Source organism: Mesoplodon densirostris, chromosome 2 (genome assembly GCF_025265405.1).
Source record: "Mesoplodon densirostris isolate mMesDen1 chromosome 2, mMesDen1 primary haplotype, whole genome shotgun sequence".
Classification (NCBI taxonomy): Eukaryota; Metazoa; Chordata; class Mammalia; order Artiodactyla; family Ziphiidae; genus Mesoplodon; species Mesoplodon densirostris.
In genome coordinates this window covers 80,266,979-80,285,232 of record NC_082662.1, presented here as the reverse complement: position 1 = coordinate 80,285,232, position 18,254 = coordinate 80,266,979, and the positions used below count along the sequence as shown (strand labels likewise).

Sequence of the window (18,254 nt, the reverse complement as noted above, 5' to 3'; positions counted from 1 at the left end):
CTACTTACGCAGGAGACATATTAAGTGGTTTTACAAGTGACATGATTTGTTCTTTCAATCACGTTTCCCTTTTACCTATTTTATACTGCTTACCTCACCAACGAGCATTTCATATATAAGTACGCCAAGGCCCCACCAATCTACAGCCCTTGTATAGGATGTTTCTGTTAATACTTCTGGGGCAAGAAATTCAGGAGTGCCACAAAATGTGCTTGTCCTATCTCCAAACCCCATTCCTGAAAAAGGTAAAATTCAAATATTTGTTAGCAAAGAAAAAAATCTGGCAAAAAAATTAGAAGATATCCTTAGGAAGCAAAATTGAAGGTGTACATTTGTGCATGGTAATCAAACTCAAAATACATTAAAGACTTTAGCTAACTTGTTTTCTAAATATGTTTCTCAAAATTTAGTAATAAATTAGTCAAACATACATTCTACATATTGAAGAAAATGTCTCATTGTATTCTAAACTGCTAAAAGCACATTATACACATCATCTTATGAAAGCTGACTTGTTAGTTGGGATAGGAGGAGAGGAGCCTCAGGTAACTTATCTGCAGAGGTGACACCTGAGTTGAGTGAAGGATGAGCAGATGTTAGTCAGCAAATAGAGCCGAGATGAGTGATAGTGGTGGAGAGACAAAGACTGTAAGCAGTTTATTGTTGCTGCAACAGAAAGTACTAGGCAAACAGCTGCAAGAGATCTGGCTGGAGAAGGAGGCAGGCAGATCAGGAAGGGCAATGTATATCACATCTTTGCCACTGAAGGTTTTCAGTAGCAGCGTACCATGGTCAGATTTGTATTTATATGGGCCCCTTTTGCATTTTAGCAATTACATGGCAGATTGATTTGAGGGAGAAAAAGAACAGAGACAGAAAAGTTAAAAGGCTATTAAAGTAGTCTTGTCAAAACAAGATGATGGTTGGCAGTGGTAGAGGGAAGATGAAAAACTTAAGGAACATTAAGGAGTAGATGTCAGCACAATTTGGTGATTAACGGGATGTAGAAAGTATTGAAAAGAAGAGAGTCCAGGATAATTCCACATTTTCAAATTGGGAGACTGAGATGACTGTGGCACCAGCAACTTCAAACAAGACTGAGGAAAAGAAACTTGCTTGTGCAGCGTTTGAGGTACCTGCTGACCAAGTAAAACTGTCTAGTAGATAGTTGACTATATATGTTAGGAAAGGAAATAATAGATTTGGAAATCATTAGAATATAGTTGCTAGTTAAAAACTACCTGAGAAAAGCAATGGGCTAAGGCCAGACTCTAGAGGAACAAAAGCATTTAAGTCAATAGTGTCCAATACCGAGAAGTCCAAAAAAGGAAAAAAAACTTTCATTAGATTCAATAATTAGGAGGTCAATTGGTAACTGATGGACACAGATTTATAAAGTTCATTCATTAATTCATCCAATTACTTATTAATTAAGCATTCACTGAATACTTAAGATGTGCCAAGCACTATACTATATACTATGGAAAGAAAGCTGAATAAGAAACAGGAAGCTACCGGAGTAGAGGGGGAGACAGACAATGTTTGCTACAATACAGTGTATTAAGTGTACCTATTTACTATATGTTAGACACTGTGCCACATACTTATCTCTAATTCTTATAATACTCCTAAACAAGAAGGATTATATTTATTTTATAGCTGAGGAAACAGACTCAATGAGGTTAAAAGTAACTTGTCCAAAGACACAGCAAATAACTGGCAGAGCCAGGATTCAAACTTAGGACTGTGTGGTACCTAAGCCCATGCTCTTTACATTTTCTTATGCTACCTCTTGATTCAAATTTCCCCAGTTTACATATTTATTTACATGTTTGTGTGTGTACACACACACACATGTATAGGTACATAAAAGATTCTTGAGGCATATGCATATTTTTTTCCTATTTAAAATGTTAAAAGTTTTAAGAAGCAGGAGAGAAGTTTTTAGGCATGCATAATTTACTCTGCACAATCCCAGCAAAGCAAAAAATTTGGTGCTTAACCAATGTTTTCTTAGAGTAGAGAGAATTATTATCATACAAAGAGAATCTTGTTTTTATACTATGATTTCTGAAAACCTAACCTTATTCATATTCACAGAATAAATTCTTAATAATATAATTAGGTTATATGAACAACCTGTAAGTCTCAATAAAGAATAAGTTAAAGTTTAATTTTTAATAAATTAAAAAATACATTTTGCTCTCCACAAATTTGAAAACTTCCAAAGTACAAAGGAATAGTAATCTATTAGAAAAGGCACTTTAAAATACCCAATTACCTTCTTTGCAAAGACCAAAATCAGCAATTTTCACAAAGCCCTCTGTATCTAGCAATAAGTTATCCAATTTCAAATCTCTGTTCAGGATAAAAAAATGCAAAATGAAAAAAAAATCAATAAAATCAATAGATAATAAAGTAAAAATATCATTTTAATAGGAGCTGTACTTTCTCTTTACTAAAAATGAATTTTTTCAAGTTATGGTTTGAGATTTAAATACCATATTACAAATGTTCATTTTCTTCCTTTTGGCAAGTTTATTACTTTACAAAAAAATAATTTCTGAATATTTTCCCCGTTATGTAGAAAAGGAAGAATATATCTAAAAGAGAAATGCTTGATCTATTTAAATATATATTTTAAAGCTCAGAAGGAGTTCATGGATCTTTAACGCAAGGTTAATTAATTAATTAATTAATGGCCATGTCACGCAGCTTGTGGGGATCTCAGTTCCCCCACAAGGGACTGAACCTGGGTCACGGCAGTGAAAGCGCCAAATCCAAAGCACCAGAGCATCAGGGAGCTCTCGGATTTGGACTAACTTTGAAGTTTGCCTACACGCCATCCGTAAGAATGAATTATCAAACAAACAGTATAAGTAAGGTATAAGGGAGCAGGTTTAACCTTCTAAGAAAATAATTCAAAATAAAGAGGAAGCTATTAAGTCATAGTAAATGATTACAAATTAAGTTGAAAATGTTTTATTCTTTAAGTTAAATAGGGCCATTAGGAAACTGTTATCTTGGAAACATTGTTAGAAGTTTGAATAAACTGATGTTTATAGTCTTTTAATTCTTACTGGCCTTCCCATAATTTGTCTGATCTAGAGCAATGTTATTCAAAGTGTTAACCATGGACTAGTTGCTGGGCTATGAACTATTTCTAACTAGTCTGCAATTTGGTAAGGAGTTTGTGCCAGTACATAAATCAGATATGTCATCAAGTACACTGTCTAGTTGACAGCAAGGCTTAATGAAGGAAGCAAGGTGATGTTTTATAATCTGGCACAAGTGGATCAGTTGAATATAAAGTATTCACCAGGATGAATATTGTTGGTAAATTGCGTTATCATAGGCCAACTTATAATCTGACTATTCTAATTAGGTAATGGGAAGAGGACAAGTAACAAAGAAGTTTATCATATAATTATTGTGTTAACCATGTCTTTCAAAATTGGAGTTTAACTTTTTTAGTGGTCAATTATCATACAAAAGAGAAAATTAAGAAGCTGGTTAAACACAAAATATCCTTCTTAATTATCTTTAATTCTACTTCATATCAAAATAAGCAATTAGAAAATTCAAAACTTTACTTACCTATAAACAATTTTGTGTTCATGTAAATACTGCAACCCAAGAACTACACATGCAGCATAAAATCTGTTTTAAGAATTAAATCAAAAGAAGTTTAATAAATTCCACTACTCTTGAATCCCAGTTTATACTTTTATGCTTCAAAGCAGAACCCTGTAGTTAACTAATTTCACAAGTATTTATTTAGTCCTTACTATGTGCCAGACATATAAGTAAGATATGTGCTAAATATTAGGGGTGAAATTTAAAAATAAGAAAAGTGCAGTCTCTAAAATGGAAGCCATTATCTTTGCCTAGTGGAGTCACTGAAGCCCTTGAGGTAGACATTTGATCTGGGTCTTCGAAGAAAGTACAATATGCCATCATAAAGGCAGAAGGACGGTATGAAAGGTAGAACTTTTGTGGGGGAAATACAGGGTATTCCCCTAAGAGGGAAAGGAATAGACGTGTAAAAGGCATAACCTGTTTGACAACCATAATGAGTTTATTGTGGCTGAAGTAAAGGATAAGGAAGAAGTAGCGGGAGATGCAGCTGAAAAGATAGCCTGAGATCAAGTTGTGAAGGACCTTGAATGTCATATTATGAACACAGGTATACCTTGTTTTACTGTGTTTTTACTTTATTGTGCTTCACAGACAACTGTGTTTTCTTACAAATTGAAGGTCTGTGGCAACCCTGAATGGAGCAACACTATGGGCGCCATTTTTCCAACAGAATTTGCTCGCTTCAGGTCTCTGTGTCACATTTTGGTAATTCTCTCAATATTTCAAGCTTTTTCATCATTATTATATTTGTTATGGTGATCTGTGATTTCTGACATTATTATTGCAAAAAGATTACGACTTGCTGAAGGATCAGATGATGGTTAGTATTTTTTAACAATAAAGTATTTTTTAATTAAGGTATGTATATTGTTTTTTTTTTAGACATAATGCTATCGAACACTTAATAGACTGGAGTGTAAATGTAACTTTTTTATGCACCAGGAGACCAGAAAATTCACGACTCACTTTATTATGATATTTGTTTTATTATGATGTTTGTTTCAGTATGGAACTGAACCTGCAATATCTATGAGGTATGCCTGTACTGAAAATTCTTCTCTTAGTGATAGCAAATCAAACCATTTTAATCAGGGCAGAATAATCAGATTTATGTTACAGAGAACTTTCTTGATAGTAGTATGAAGTAGAGTGGAAGTAGGTAGATATCCAGAGGGAAAAGGAACAGATAAGGCTAAAATGATAGTACAGATGAAAGATCATGAGTACCTCTAATGTAGTGGCAACAAAGAGAATAAGAGATGGATTCAAGAGAAACTTTAAAACGAGCATGATAGGACTTGGTGTCTCATTAGCTATAAAGGATGAGGGAGAGGGAAAAGCTGAAGATGACTCTCAAGGTTTCCTTTTTATTGTAATGAATAGGTGGAGAAATACAGAAGTAGCCAAAGTTTTGTGGGGAAAGTGAGTTTGCCTTTAGACATATTGACCTCAAATTGCCTTGGGAAAGGTGAAGAGGTCTAGAAATTGGATAAACAGGTTTAGATCTTAGAAAAACTTCAACCCAGCTAGAATATTAACTCTTGAGGGATCAGACCATGTTTGTCTTTTTCAGTGTTTAGCCTAAATGCTTAGCAAAATGCTTGATACACAATAGCCTTACTGAATAAGGAGGTAGGTAATAAATAAATGAATGAATTAAAAAATACAGATCTGTCTTCAGTGTAGAATAGCCTATAAGGAGACACTTAGGAGAATCAGTTCTTAATTTTACAAGTAATACATGGATATTTCCTCTATAAAATACACATAATATCCCTACCCTAAAGTACAATTTTTCATTCATCCATCTCCATCTCACCCCGACGCCACTACTATCCATAAAGGTAACTACTTTTGTTAGTTTGGTGAATGTCCTTCAAACTTTTAGAATGTATTTACATGTACATGTAGATATGTTTTGTGTTTATTTTTTTTAAAATGGAACCATAATTTGGAGATTTTTTAAAATGCAACTATTTATAAATATTTGATTATACATTAGATCTTATGTAATTATTTATCCTAAGTTTAAAAGATTTAGCTGAAGTCCATTAAAACACGTGTGATTCTAAAACTGCTTAAGGTAGTTTTTTTTAAGCAAACTTATTTTGGTGGCAAAACAATACTGTAACAATTATAAAAATACCCTGATTTCTCTTTTGTTCCATTATTTGTAAACAGATTGTCCTAATGATACTTAATAAATAACTGGGTATACTGGGTATCATCAAATCAAACCTTTAAAATAAATATATTACAGAAGCAGAAAATGAAGCTCGCAGAGAGAGTAACTAATTTATCTAAAGCGACGTAGCCAGAACACAGCAAAGCTAGGACTCAAATTAATTTTGATTCCTTCGTCTCAAGCAATAAGAATACAACATTTGCCTAGTATATGTGAGTCACCCTTCTAGGTGTTCCACTAGTACACAGAATACACATAGTCCTCGTTGCTCCCCTTTAGTGAGGGGAGACAGACAATAAAAATGTAAAAAATAAATAAGGTGATTTCAGGTATAAAGTGCTATGGAGAATATAAAATATAAAATAGAATAGAGTGTGGCCTGATTTAGACGTTAGTGATACAGTGGTATTTTAGTTAAAGTAATGAGGAAAGACCTCCAAAGAAATGACATTTGAGGTGAGATCTGAATGATTAGAGGGAGGTACTTTAGATATTAAGTATTGCAATAAAGCGTTTTATTCTTGTATTTCACTGGGCTTAATTGTTTCATTGGTACTATATAATTTGTAATCTCAGCAAAAATAAAAAGTTTGTTAAGGCAGAATAGGATTTTATATTTATTAAAGAAAAGGCATAACAAAACAAATTCCCAAGGCAGTTCGTACAGGGCTAGGTGTAATCTAGATGCCCTGTTTTTAATTTTTAAATATTAATTTTTAAATATGCAGGGAATGAATTATTAGTAGCCTTCTATTATTTTGTGGCTTTTGCCTCCTTTTCTGAAAGCTTCACTATCCATCAGAACTAATGCCCTAGTACTACTATCTGCTGTGTTATACTTCTTATGGTTATGATGAGAATCAAATAAAGGAATGAAAGTAAAAATGTTACACAAATGTCAGCTGTCAGAATACAGACAAGTGATAAAAATTCACTAATAAAATCAATAAAGTTTTACTACTGGTTTATGAGTTTTATGATTTGGGCTATGTTTTGGAGGTAAAATTTGGATGTTGCATGTAAGGAAAAAAGAGAATCAAGAATGACTCCCTGTGTTCTGGCTTGAACAACTGGTAGATGGTATTGCCATTTAATAAGAGAGAGGCCTAGAAGAGTAACAGGCTGGGGAGTGGTGGGTGAGGTGGGGGGAAATGGGAAATATCAGGCGTTCATTTTGAGACGTTAAACAAGAAATACTTATTAGCCATATAAAGGGAAGAGTCAAGCTGGCTGCTGAATGTTATTGGAATTGGAAGTTTAGGTAAGAGGTAAGGGCTGGAGATATAAATTTGGTAAACATCTGCATATACAGTGTAGCTATTAAGAGCATTTTCCTAGGTTCAAATCCTAGCTCCAACACTTAAGAGCTTTAAAACTGAGATAACAACAGGGGAAGAATATATATAATTATGTTTAATCACAAATGTTTGCTATTATTTATTCTTTTGCATCTGAATAAGCAAAACCTTCATATAATATCAAATTCAAAAACTACAAAAAGGGTTTTAGCGATAAATGAAAATATTTAACACAGTACCTGATATCCTGTAAGTGTTCAGTGAAATATATATTTTAAACAGTATACCCAGTTATTTATTAAGTATCATATCTGGATTCTATGCCTTTCATTGGAGGTGATACGCATACCAATTTCTTTTATATTCTTTAGAGATATTGTAAGCACATGCAAGCAAACACTTAAGACATACTCTTTTAAATTACCCTTTAAAATGCAAATACAAGTATTTCATACAAATATATAATACAAACTCTTCTACATTTTCTTTTTTCACTTAACAATGTACTTTGAGTATAGTTAATATTTAAAGCCATGGTCCTAGATGGCATTCCCTAGGGAGAAAATATACTGGAAAAAAAAAAGAAATTTTACTAAAATAAACCTAAATTGTAAAATTATCAAGTGTGATTTAGGGTAATCCATGAAATTTTCAACATGAACAACAGAGAAGAATAGATACATTTATTTATGGCAAAAAGTAAGTTCTATTATTCCTTCATCTATTTTCCATATGAGGGAAAAAAATAAATCTAAAATTCAGAGAGCTTTTTTCCTTCCCAGAAAGAAATCAGTCATGAAGAAACTCAGAGAAATGCTAAATACTCACACAGCTCTTGGTTCAGAAAAGACATCAGTATGAATGTGCATCATTAGGTCCCCACCGGCAGCATATTCCATTACAAAGCAAACATGCTCTTTGGTTTGGAAACATGCAAAAAGGTTCACCAAAAAGGGATGCCTTACACTATTCACAGTTTCAAAAATTCTTTTTTCACACATCAGGCTGTAAGAGAAAACATTTAAAAATCACTGGTATTTTTTTTTTAAGTTCTAGTTGGAAATAACATTCTTTAAAAATTACTAAACTCTAAAATAAGCAAAGTTCTTAATCATTATAACTTTAAAACCATAAAATGTGTCCTAGTTTTGCTACAAATGCTTTGAAAAATTTGGGCTACTTGATATATATAACTTTAATAGAAATATATTAGTGAAAACTAAATATGACTAGCATGACATAAAGTTCACATTGATAGTATCAGAGTAGCACACATATGGCTAGTGGTAATAGTTAATAAAAAAGGCTTAATTAGGAGTGAATTGTGAAAAATTTTCAGGATTGGTCAGAGGATTTAGCAATCTAAAGCATAATTTTAAAATACAAATTTTCTGATCAAGGCAATTTCAAGGACAGTATATATTTATAATTCACAAGCTATGGTATACAAATATTCTATCGTATAATATATGAAGCTGAGAGGTAAAGATACACTGCATAAAATTTTAATTTAGAAGGCTAACTGGAAAATAAAGAGATTACATGGAGAATTCTATAACATACTTCAAGGAAGCTCCTGGAGGATGATACAATTTATCTATAAAATCTATAGCTATCACAGGTTTCCCTGTAAGAACTCTTACAAGCTGTTTAAAAGAACAGTGGTCAAACTTACTGACTCTGAAACAATTTTGCCTAAATAGCAAAAAAATACCACTCTTCTTCCCCCTGAAAATATTTAGTAAATCAACCTGACTTAAAACTCAAAGCAGATATGTACACACTGCTATATTTAAAATGGATAACCAACAAGGACCTACTGTATAGCACAAGTAACTCTGTTCAGTACTATGTAAAAACGTAAATGGGAAAAGAATTTGAGAAAGAATAGATACATGTGTATGTATAACTGGGGAAAAACAAAAAAAAAAAGAAAAAAAATCTAAACAACAACAAAAAACACCTCAAAGCAGAAGAAAACCAGGTCAAATATTATTCAAATACAACTCGGAATTAACACTTTAAGCATCTGATCAAAATAAATATACCTACAGACGTATTTTATTGACAATTAGATTACATTTATGTTTCTAATACAAAATAGGCATTTTTGTTTGTTTTTGAGACTGGAACCAAAAATTAACATTAATGTTTGTTGAAAAGCATTAATAATGCTTTCATTTTTAAAATTAAAGAACTGCTTAGATGTGTGTGTGTGTGTGTGTGTGTACTTGGTTATTGATTTCAAAATACCAAACCAAAATTCTAATGTTAGAAGGAGGTAGACCCATTCTCCTTTCTTTTGGATCTCTACAGAGTTAATTTTAAAAAGGTTAATTTAAAGATTAAAGCATTTGTTTGGGTATCCAGATTATACTGCTATGACTCAAGAAAATTAAATAGAATTTTGAAAACATTTAAGAGTATACCTGTTGTGTAGAAGGAACATGGAATTTTTATTGCTGTTAATATAGCTGTATTCTGAATTATGAACTAAAACACCTGTTCAGTTTTAAATACTGACAGCAAATGCAGCTATTATGAAATAGTGTTTAAATTCCATTTAATATGGTCACATTCTAGATGAACTCTTACCCTCTTATTTCACACAATCTGTTTACAACTTTATATATACTCAGAAACAGAAAGCCCCACTGTAATTGTTTCTAAAGCGTTGGGCTTATGTCTACATACATATGCAAGGTTTCTAAATGTTACTACAAATTAAGTCTCTATTAGAAATAAATTCACAGAAGATTAGAAAGAAGTTAACAGCTCTGACTTTATCACCATTTAAATTTATTGGAAAACAATGACCAATTGGGCAAGATCTGTAAGACAGATTCTAAAACAATTGATTTACTATGTCAATCTAAATTTTGGCTAATGAGGATAAAATATTCATGAAATGAAATAAGACAAACTGGCAAGATGTTTTGGGCTCAACTAGATGGCAAACGTGGCCTCTTCACTGTGTATGGTTTATGGGTGAATTACTAATCCATTATGGGTGAATTACTAATTCTCAACTGGATAAGTATAAGGTTAGACCTGTGTTGAACATGTAAATGGTCTAAAGGATTAACCAGAATTCCTCTTAAAATGGTTTTAATGCCATTCATAGAATTGTTTGATGAGGACTGACAATATTGATGAGGGCTGGATAGATGTCTTAGGACTGTTAGGTAAAGGAGGAAGGATTATTATAGACCCCAACAGGAACAATAATTTTAATTTTAAGCATTATACAGCACACCAGAAAGCTGCTCCATAAGTCTTTAACTTTTCCCAACCTAATCTAAATTGTATATTCTCCTTAAAAGTCCATGAAACAATCCAACCTTATTCAAAACTTCAAACTTCATTCTGTCCAGAACATTTTCCTCTATCTTGTCATTTCTCTCCTCTCCATGTTCCCAAATATCTTCCATCTGCCAAAGATCAGCACAAATCCAATCTTCTTTACAAGGCCTTACCTAAATCCACCAGCACACCTTCATTATTCAGCTTAAACTCAAACGTATCTAATCTGTTTTATTTATATAACTAATGTATTTATGTTTTATCTCCCTAAGTGACTAGGTCCATTCTAACATTTTTTGGTGTACTTCCTTCAGTACATTATTAGACATGATAGAAACTTAAAAACTATATAAATAGTTATTTTGGTCAGTGGAAAATTACAACATTAATAAGGCTAATCAGGATTAAATCATATATACGAAAAAAAATCATATATACGTATATATGATATATATAGAAAATCTGGCTAGCTGTGTTTTTGTTCTGCAACTACAAAAATATACTTCCAAGTCTATTCTGTTGTTTTGAAATGTGAACTGGTAAGAAAAGGAAGCTGAGTGAGCAGGCATTAACAGTAACACACATTTAACATTCCTACTCAGGAGTGGGGGAAGATGGCACTCAGAAAGAAGTTCTACTAATGGTAGGTGGAAAACGTGATCTTTGTACATGAATTACATTACTTTGAAGTTAGTGCATAATTTGTGTTCCTTTAAAAAGATGTAGATTTGGGCTTCCCTGGTGGCGCAGTGGTTGAGAGTCCGCCTGCCGATGCAGGGGACACAGGTTCGTGCCCTGGTCTGGGAAGATCCCACATGCCGCGGAGCAGCTGGGCCCATGAGCCATGGCCGCTGAGCCTGTGTGTCCAGAGCCTGTGCTCTGCAACGGGAAAGGCCACAACAGTGAGAGGCCCGCAAAAAAAAAAAAAAAAAAAGATGTAGATTTGTGGTTACCAGAGATGGGGTGAGGGGAGGGGAAATTGGATGAAGGCAGTCAAAAGGTACAAACTTCTAGTTATAAGATAAATAAGTACTAGAGATATAATGTGCAATATGATAAAGTTAACATTGCTGTATGTTATATATGAAAGTTGTTAAAAGAGTAAATCTTCAGAGTTCTCATCACAAGGAAAATATTTTTTTTCTATTTCTTTAACTTTGTATCTCTATGATGTTCACTTAACTTATTTTTTTTTTTTTTTTTTGTGGTACGCAGGCCTCTCACTGTTGTGGCCTCTCGCGTTGCGGAGCACAGGCTCCAGACGCACAGGCTCAGCAGCCATGGCTCACGGGCCCAGCCGCTCCGCGGCACATGGGATCTTCCCGGACCGGGGCACGAACCCATGTCCCCCGCATCGGCAGGCAGACTCTCAACCACTGCGCCACCAGGGAAGCTCACTTAACTTATTTTGACAATCATTTCATGATGTATGTAAGTCAAATCATTATGCTGTACACCTTAAACTTATACAGTGCTGCATGTCAATTATATTTCAATAAAACTAGAAGAAAAAAGACCAAACCAAATAACAACAAAAAACAAGTTGATTTGGAATTTTCTATAAGTAAAATAATGAAATTCACACTAGAAAGAAAAAATTTAGAAATGAAAACTGTCATTAAGAACCATCAAGCATTTCAGAAACATCTATAGGAAAAAAAAAAACCCACTGATATGCAATAACATTGAATTCTATGGATCTATTAAAAGGATGAGATAGAACATGGATATAAAAGATTTCTGCTTAGTTGTTTACTATTCAGACTTGCAAGTTATATAACTTTTAAGAACATGCTGGTCTGTTTTCTTATTTTCTAAATTAATTTTTTTTCTTGACTTCTCTAATTGCTCTTTTTTCTGCTGCCTTCCTCAAAGTCCTCTAAGAGTGAGTTTTATTTCTCACTCTGAATTTTACATTTCTCTGTTTTTCTGGTTCTACTGGAAATTATTTTACTTCCATGTTACTGAATACATGGATTTATAACTGAAGTTAGATAAAGAGTACTCATCAACTTTTCACTAAGGCTGGATTAATTTTAAGTAGGGGTAATGTCCCAGGTTGTGGCTAAAGCTTCATCCTCTGATCTGGACATTCTTCTTTAATAGTAATATTAATATTATTCTATCTATATTTAATTAGGAAGTTTTTTCCTACAGAGACGTGGCTCAAAGTAGTAACAGTGTAGCAGAAAGTTATACAGACCACCAAGTAATTACCACTTTCCCATTATTAACTGCGGTAGTACCAGTCTCCTATTATTTTAGGATGTAAATGAATTTACCATATATGAATCTGGAATAAAGCAAACATTCTTCCAGAAAAGAAAAACATTTGACCTTACTATTACTGTAATTAAAAACAAACTGACAGTGTAATTAAAGGTTTGCTTTAACTACTTATGTAACAGAAATATACAGTTGTTAGCAATACATTATAGTGTTCAGAATATTTCATAAATATTATGCAAAGTCTCTCTAAGTAGTTTTAGATCAGGGAAGAGTTTATTTTGATATAATTGAGAAGTATGAGAAATGGATAAAAACAAATAGGCAAATCCAAAAGGAAGAGATTTTTTTATATAAAGGAAACCCGCATTTTTTAAGATCTATCCTAATTCTAAGAACTTCCCATATCATGGAAAAAATATTAAAAATAGCAATTTGATATATCTATATGGCACTTAACACAATTCAGTAAGGCAAGTATTACCAAAAAATATATTTTAAAAATATGTGGGTTAACTGAGGCTCAAAGATGTTCAGTGAATTGCCCTGAGATCAAATCATTAATTAAGAAGGAACAATCAGAACTAGGTAAGTCTTCTCACTGATAATCACAGGCTCTTCTCATTATACAGGGCTGTCTTCTATTAATATCAACTGGTGCTTCCTTAAACTGGTGGTTTAAGAAAAATACTGCTTCTTCTAAATATCAAATGAGAGTCTCATTCTGTAATAAATATGCCATTTTATTAGACAATAATTTCCATGTTGAACCACTCCATTAATTCGAGATAGTCTTTTTAAAGTATATTCTCTAACCTAATTACAATATTATCCCCAAAGTCCTTACATTTTAATAATTGTAGATGAAGAGGTATCTGTATCAATTTACACCCAGAAATGTAAGATACTGTGGTCAAAAATACCATTTTCAGAAACATAGAGCAAAAAATAGATGTAGGTGCATTTTCAAAAGCAGAATATATTAACCATTCAGTTAACTGAAGATTATTCGTAAATGACATTTTATTACTTCTGTAGTATGAACAGGAAATAGCCTCACCCAACGACAGATGTATAACAGTTCCTATTCCATATAAACAGTTTAACATTTCCAAGTATAAAAGCTTATTAGAATTAGTTTAAACATTTCATCATCTTTCCTTGGTATTCACTCAGCAGTAAAATGTCTTAAGAAGGGGAAGAGGGAGTTAACTAGAAAGAAAAACATTTAATTAATGCCTACCTTATGCATTCATTTATTTAGTTTCTTTACTTATTACAGTTGACCCTTTAACAACATGGGGGTTAATCCGTGCATAATTTATAGTCGGCCCTCTGTATCTGCAGTTCCTCCACATCTGTGGATTCACCAACCATAGACCATGTAATATTGTAGCATTTACTGTTGAAAAATATCCATGTTTAAGTGGACCCATGCAGTTGAAACCCATGTTATTCAACGGTCAACTGTATTAGGAAAATAGAAAGTTTTGTTGTTGCAATACATACACTGATTTTTCACGATAAACTACATTTTCAGAAAAATAAACAATTTCATTTTAAAAAAACTAACCTGTCTACTTCATCTCGAGCCACAATGTCTCCTTTCTTTAAGGCTTTTATAGCAAACATTTCATTAGTGTGTTTATATTCAGCCAAAAGCACCTGAAATGAGATTAAAATAATTATTTCCCATGTGAGTTATTACTTTTGTAGGCATTCCAAGAAAATTTAAAAGATTACCTTTCCAAAATGTCCTCTACCCAAGACAGCACAACACCGGAAGTCTTGTAGATTAAACTGAAACATTTGTTGAGATCTGAAAACAGTAATGTCAATCAAAAATAAGGCAAAAGTATGGGACTAAACATGTAGCAAAGCTGTATACATATTCTTTACCTTCTGTCCTCAAGTTCATGAATACCACTATATTCTAGGCCTGATTGAGGAATATCAGGCTCATATTCAGATTGAGATTTTGGAAGTAGTCTATTTCTGTCATTCTCAGTATCAAAAACTGTTTCTGAAACCTGTAAAATATTAAGCACTCATTAAATCATAGAAACATTCAGAAAACAACTTATTAGGTAAGGATAACTAAAGAAAAAAATGTTAAAAGTTGATATAAATATGGGTGAGAAAATAAAATTCAGATATTGGATATTCATTTTTATGGTTATTAATTATATATTACTCTTATCTAAAAAAGGTAAAAAAATGAATACATTGGAGAAAACAAAAACACTAATTTGAAAAGATACATGAGCCCCAATGTTCACAGAAGCACTGTTTACAATAGCTAGTTACACAGAAGCAACCCAAGTGGCCATCAACAGATGATTGTTTTAAGAAGATGTGGTACATACAGATGGCAAATAGGCACATGAAAAGATACTCATCATCACTAATTATTAGAGAAATGCAAATCAAAACAACAATGGGGTGCCACCTCACACCGGGCAAAATGGCCATCATTAAAAAGTCTACAAATCATAAATGCTGGAGAGATGTAGAGAAAAGGGAACCCTCTTACACTATTGGTGGGAATGTATTTAAATTGGTACAGCCATTATGGAAAACAGTATGGAGGTTCCTCAAAACACTAAAAATAGAGTTGCCATATGATCCAGCAACTCCACTCCTGGGCATATACCCAGATGAATCTCTAATTCAAAAAGATACACGCACCCTTATGTTCATAGCAGCACTATTTACAATAGCCAAGACATGGAAACAACCTAAATGTCCATCAACAGATGAATGGATAAAGAAAATGTGATATATATATATATATATATATATATATATATATATATATATATAATCACACACATACATACAATGGAATTACTCAGCCATTAAAAAGAAATAATGTCATTTGCACCAACATGGATGGACCTAGAAATTATCATGCTAAGCAAAGTAAGTCAGAAAGAGAAAGACAAATACCATATGATATCACTTACATGTGGAATCAAAAATAAAACACAAATGAACGTATCTATGAAACAAAAACAGACTCACAAATATAGAGAACAGACTTGTGGTTGCTAAGGGGGAGGGGGTTTGGGGGAGGGAAGGATTGGGAGTGTGGGATTAGCAGGTGCAAACTATTATATATAGGATGGGTAAACAACAAGGTCCTACAACATAGCACAAGGAACTATATTCAATATCCTGTGATAAACCATAATGGAAAGGAATATGAAAAAGAATATATATATGTATAACTGAGTGACTTTGCTATACAGCAGAAATTAAACACAACACTGTAAATCAACTATACTTCAATAAAATTTTTTTAAAATGTGTGTGTATACATACACACACACACACACACACACACAGGAATATTACTCCCCCCAAAAAAAGAATGAAATAATGCCCTCTACAGCAACATGGATGGACATAGAGAATATTATGCTTAGTGAAATAAGTCAGACAGAGAAATAAATAGTATATGATATCACTTATATGTAGCATCTAAAAAAGAATACAAATGAATGTATATACAAAACAGAAACAGACTCATAGATTTAGAAAACAAATTTGTGCTTACCAAGGGTAGGAGGAAGGTGGGAGGGACAAATTAGGGTATGGGATTAACAGATACAAACTACTATATATAAAATGGATAAGCAATAGGATATACTGTACAGCACAGGGAATTATACCCATTATCTTGTACTAACCTATAATGAACTAGAATCTGAAAAAATACTGAATCACTATGCTGTACACCTGAAACACAATGTTGTAAATCAACCATATTTCAATATAAAAAAATGAATACATTACTTTCATCTTACATGCATTTTCAAAAATCATGTTAACCTAGTTAGAAGATGCACAGTGTTTCAGGCAACACGTCATCCAATATCAGCCATGCTCCTATGCTCCTAGATTAAGCAGCCTATTCCATCTCTCCTGGCTCATGAGCATCCAGAGGTTTTTATGTTTCATTCACAAGAAACATAAACAACACAGTTCACACAGGCATTTTTTAACTAAAATGTTAAATGAGATGTTTTTAACATCTCATTCACTATGATGCTTTTACTGGTAATTCATTTGGTGAAAAGGAATTATACAAGGTTTAAAATGCCTTACCTGTCCTTGTGTATCCAAATCTCTTAATTCAGCAGATTCATCTATTTCTCCAAGGGAAGAATCACGTGGTGGGGCCAGAGGAGGCTCAGGTTCAAGATCAAAGTCCAATTTGGTTACTGCAGATTCACTTATAAAAGATAAAGCAATTCACCGAAGGCAGTAATCAAAAGTATATATTTTAAATAACTTTACAATTAAGGCAAACAATTTTATTGTTTTAAAAGTAAGCAGAGCACTAGTTTCAAAATACTATTTGGAAAAAATGAGACTTTTAATAGGTTCACTGTAATCAATATGTACAAATGTCACAATAACTATTTTATAAAAGCAACGCTTAAAAATCTTAAGACACATACCTAGCTGGAGGTGCTAGTTCAGGGATGTGTACATCAACCACTGGCACTGTAGCAGGCACAGGAGCTTGAGGGCTGAAGGTGCCAGAATGATTTACTGTAGGAATAGCTCTTCTCACTAGTCTTCCCCAAGTGGCAATATTAATATTCATTTGAGGAGCTCTGAGAAATGTTTTGCCTGTGGATATTGTAAATAAAGAAAACAGAACAAGTATTTTTTTAATATATTACCAAAAGCCATAATTTAAGAATTCATATTCATCGGTTTATAATTTATGAAGAAAAAACAATATTTGTCACTTAAAAAAATAGTTCCTAACTATTTGTTATTAAAGGCTAGTACAAAAAAGCAAAATCAGTTTTAAAAATAAATACATAGGAATTGCTCATTTAAGTCTAGTAATGGTATGTGGTTAAGGTTTTAAAAACAGAATTCTTATCTTTTAGAGATACTACCTGTAATATTTATGGATGAATCAATATGATGTCTGGGTTTGCTTCAAATAATCTGAGGAAGTTGTGAGTGATGGAACATAGATGAAACAAAATTGGACATAAGCTGACTGTTGTTGAAGCTGAGTGATGGCACAACGCACTAGTCTCTATACTTATACATGTTTCAAATTTTCCATAACAAAATTTAGAATAATTGAACAAATAAGAAGAAAACAAAAAGAAAAGATGGATATCACTTTTTAATTAGTATATACATGTTTAAAGTAGTTAAGGTAACACCAAAACACTTTGTACTTGATTTCTCAGTAATTACCTTGTTGTTTTGAAAAAATTTTCTTTTGTCTTTGGAGTTTTGGTCTTCTTTCAATAACTGGATTAAAAAAGGTAACCTGCAGTGAAGAATATTCAAGTTGATATGACTATAGCATTAGATTTATGGTTCATGAAATTCAATAAACTTCCAAGTTTGAAAACTTAAGAGAATCTGAGATATAATTTAGTTCCATCTCCTCATTTTCTAGATGAGAAAACAGACCTAGAGAGGATAGATGACTTGTCTTAGGGTAACATACCTATTTAGTGGCAGAGTTGAGCCAAGAATTCAAGTTGTCTGCCATTCAGCCTAATACTCTTCCCACTTCTACATCATGTTGCCTACATATATAATTTCAATGGTAGTTATGC

General features: G+C 32.8%; 1 protein-coding gene across 5 annotated transcripts in view; it reads right to left on the bottom strand.

Moving 5' to 3' along the window:
- Nucleotides 1–18,254, bottom strand: part of PKN2 (protein kinase N2) — a 164,159-nt gene that overhangs the window by 39,932 nt on the left and 105,973 nt on the right. For all 5 annotated transcript variants that reach the window (XM_060090065.1, XM_060090064.1, XM_060090063.1 and 2 more), the window contains 10 exons: nucleotides 17,884–17,959; nucleotides 17,118–17,292; nucleotides 16,762–16,888; nucleotides 14,551–14,681; nucleotides 14,395–14,470; nucleotides 14,225–14,316; nucleotides 7,951–8,127; nucleotides 3,598–3,660; nucleotides 2,282–2,358; nucleotides 94–236 (listed from right to left, as the gene is read on the bottom strand). In XM_060090065.1, the coding sequence (XP_059946048.1) occupies nucleotides 94–236; nucleotides 2,282–2,358; nucleotides 3,598–3,660; nucleotides 7,951–8,127; nucleotides 14,225–14,316; nucleotides 14,395–14,470; nucleotides 14,551–14,681; nucleotides 16,762–16,888; nucleotides 17,118–17,292; nucleotides 17,884–17,959 (1,137 nt within the window). The remainder of the gene's footprint in view (nucleotides 1–93; nucleotides 237–2,281; nucleotides 2,359–3,597; nucleotides 3,661–7,950; nucleotides 8,128–14,224; nucleotides 14,317–14,394; nucleotides 14,471–14,550; nucleotides 14,682–16,761; nucleotides 16,889–17,117; nucleotides 17,293–17,883; nucleotides 17,960–18,254) is intronic.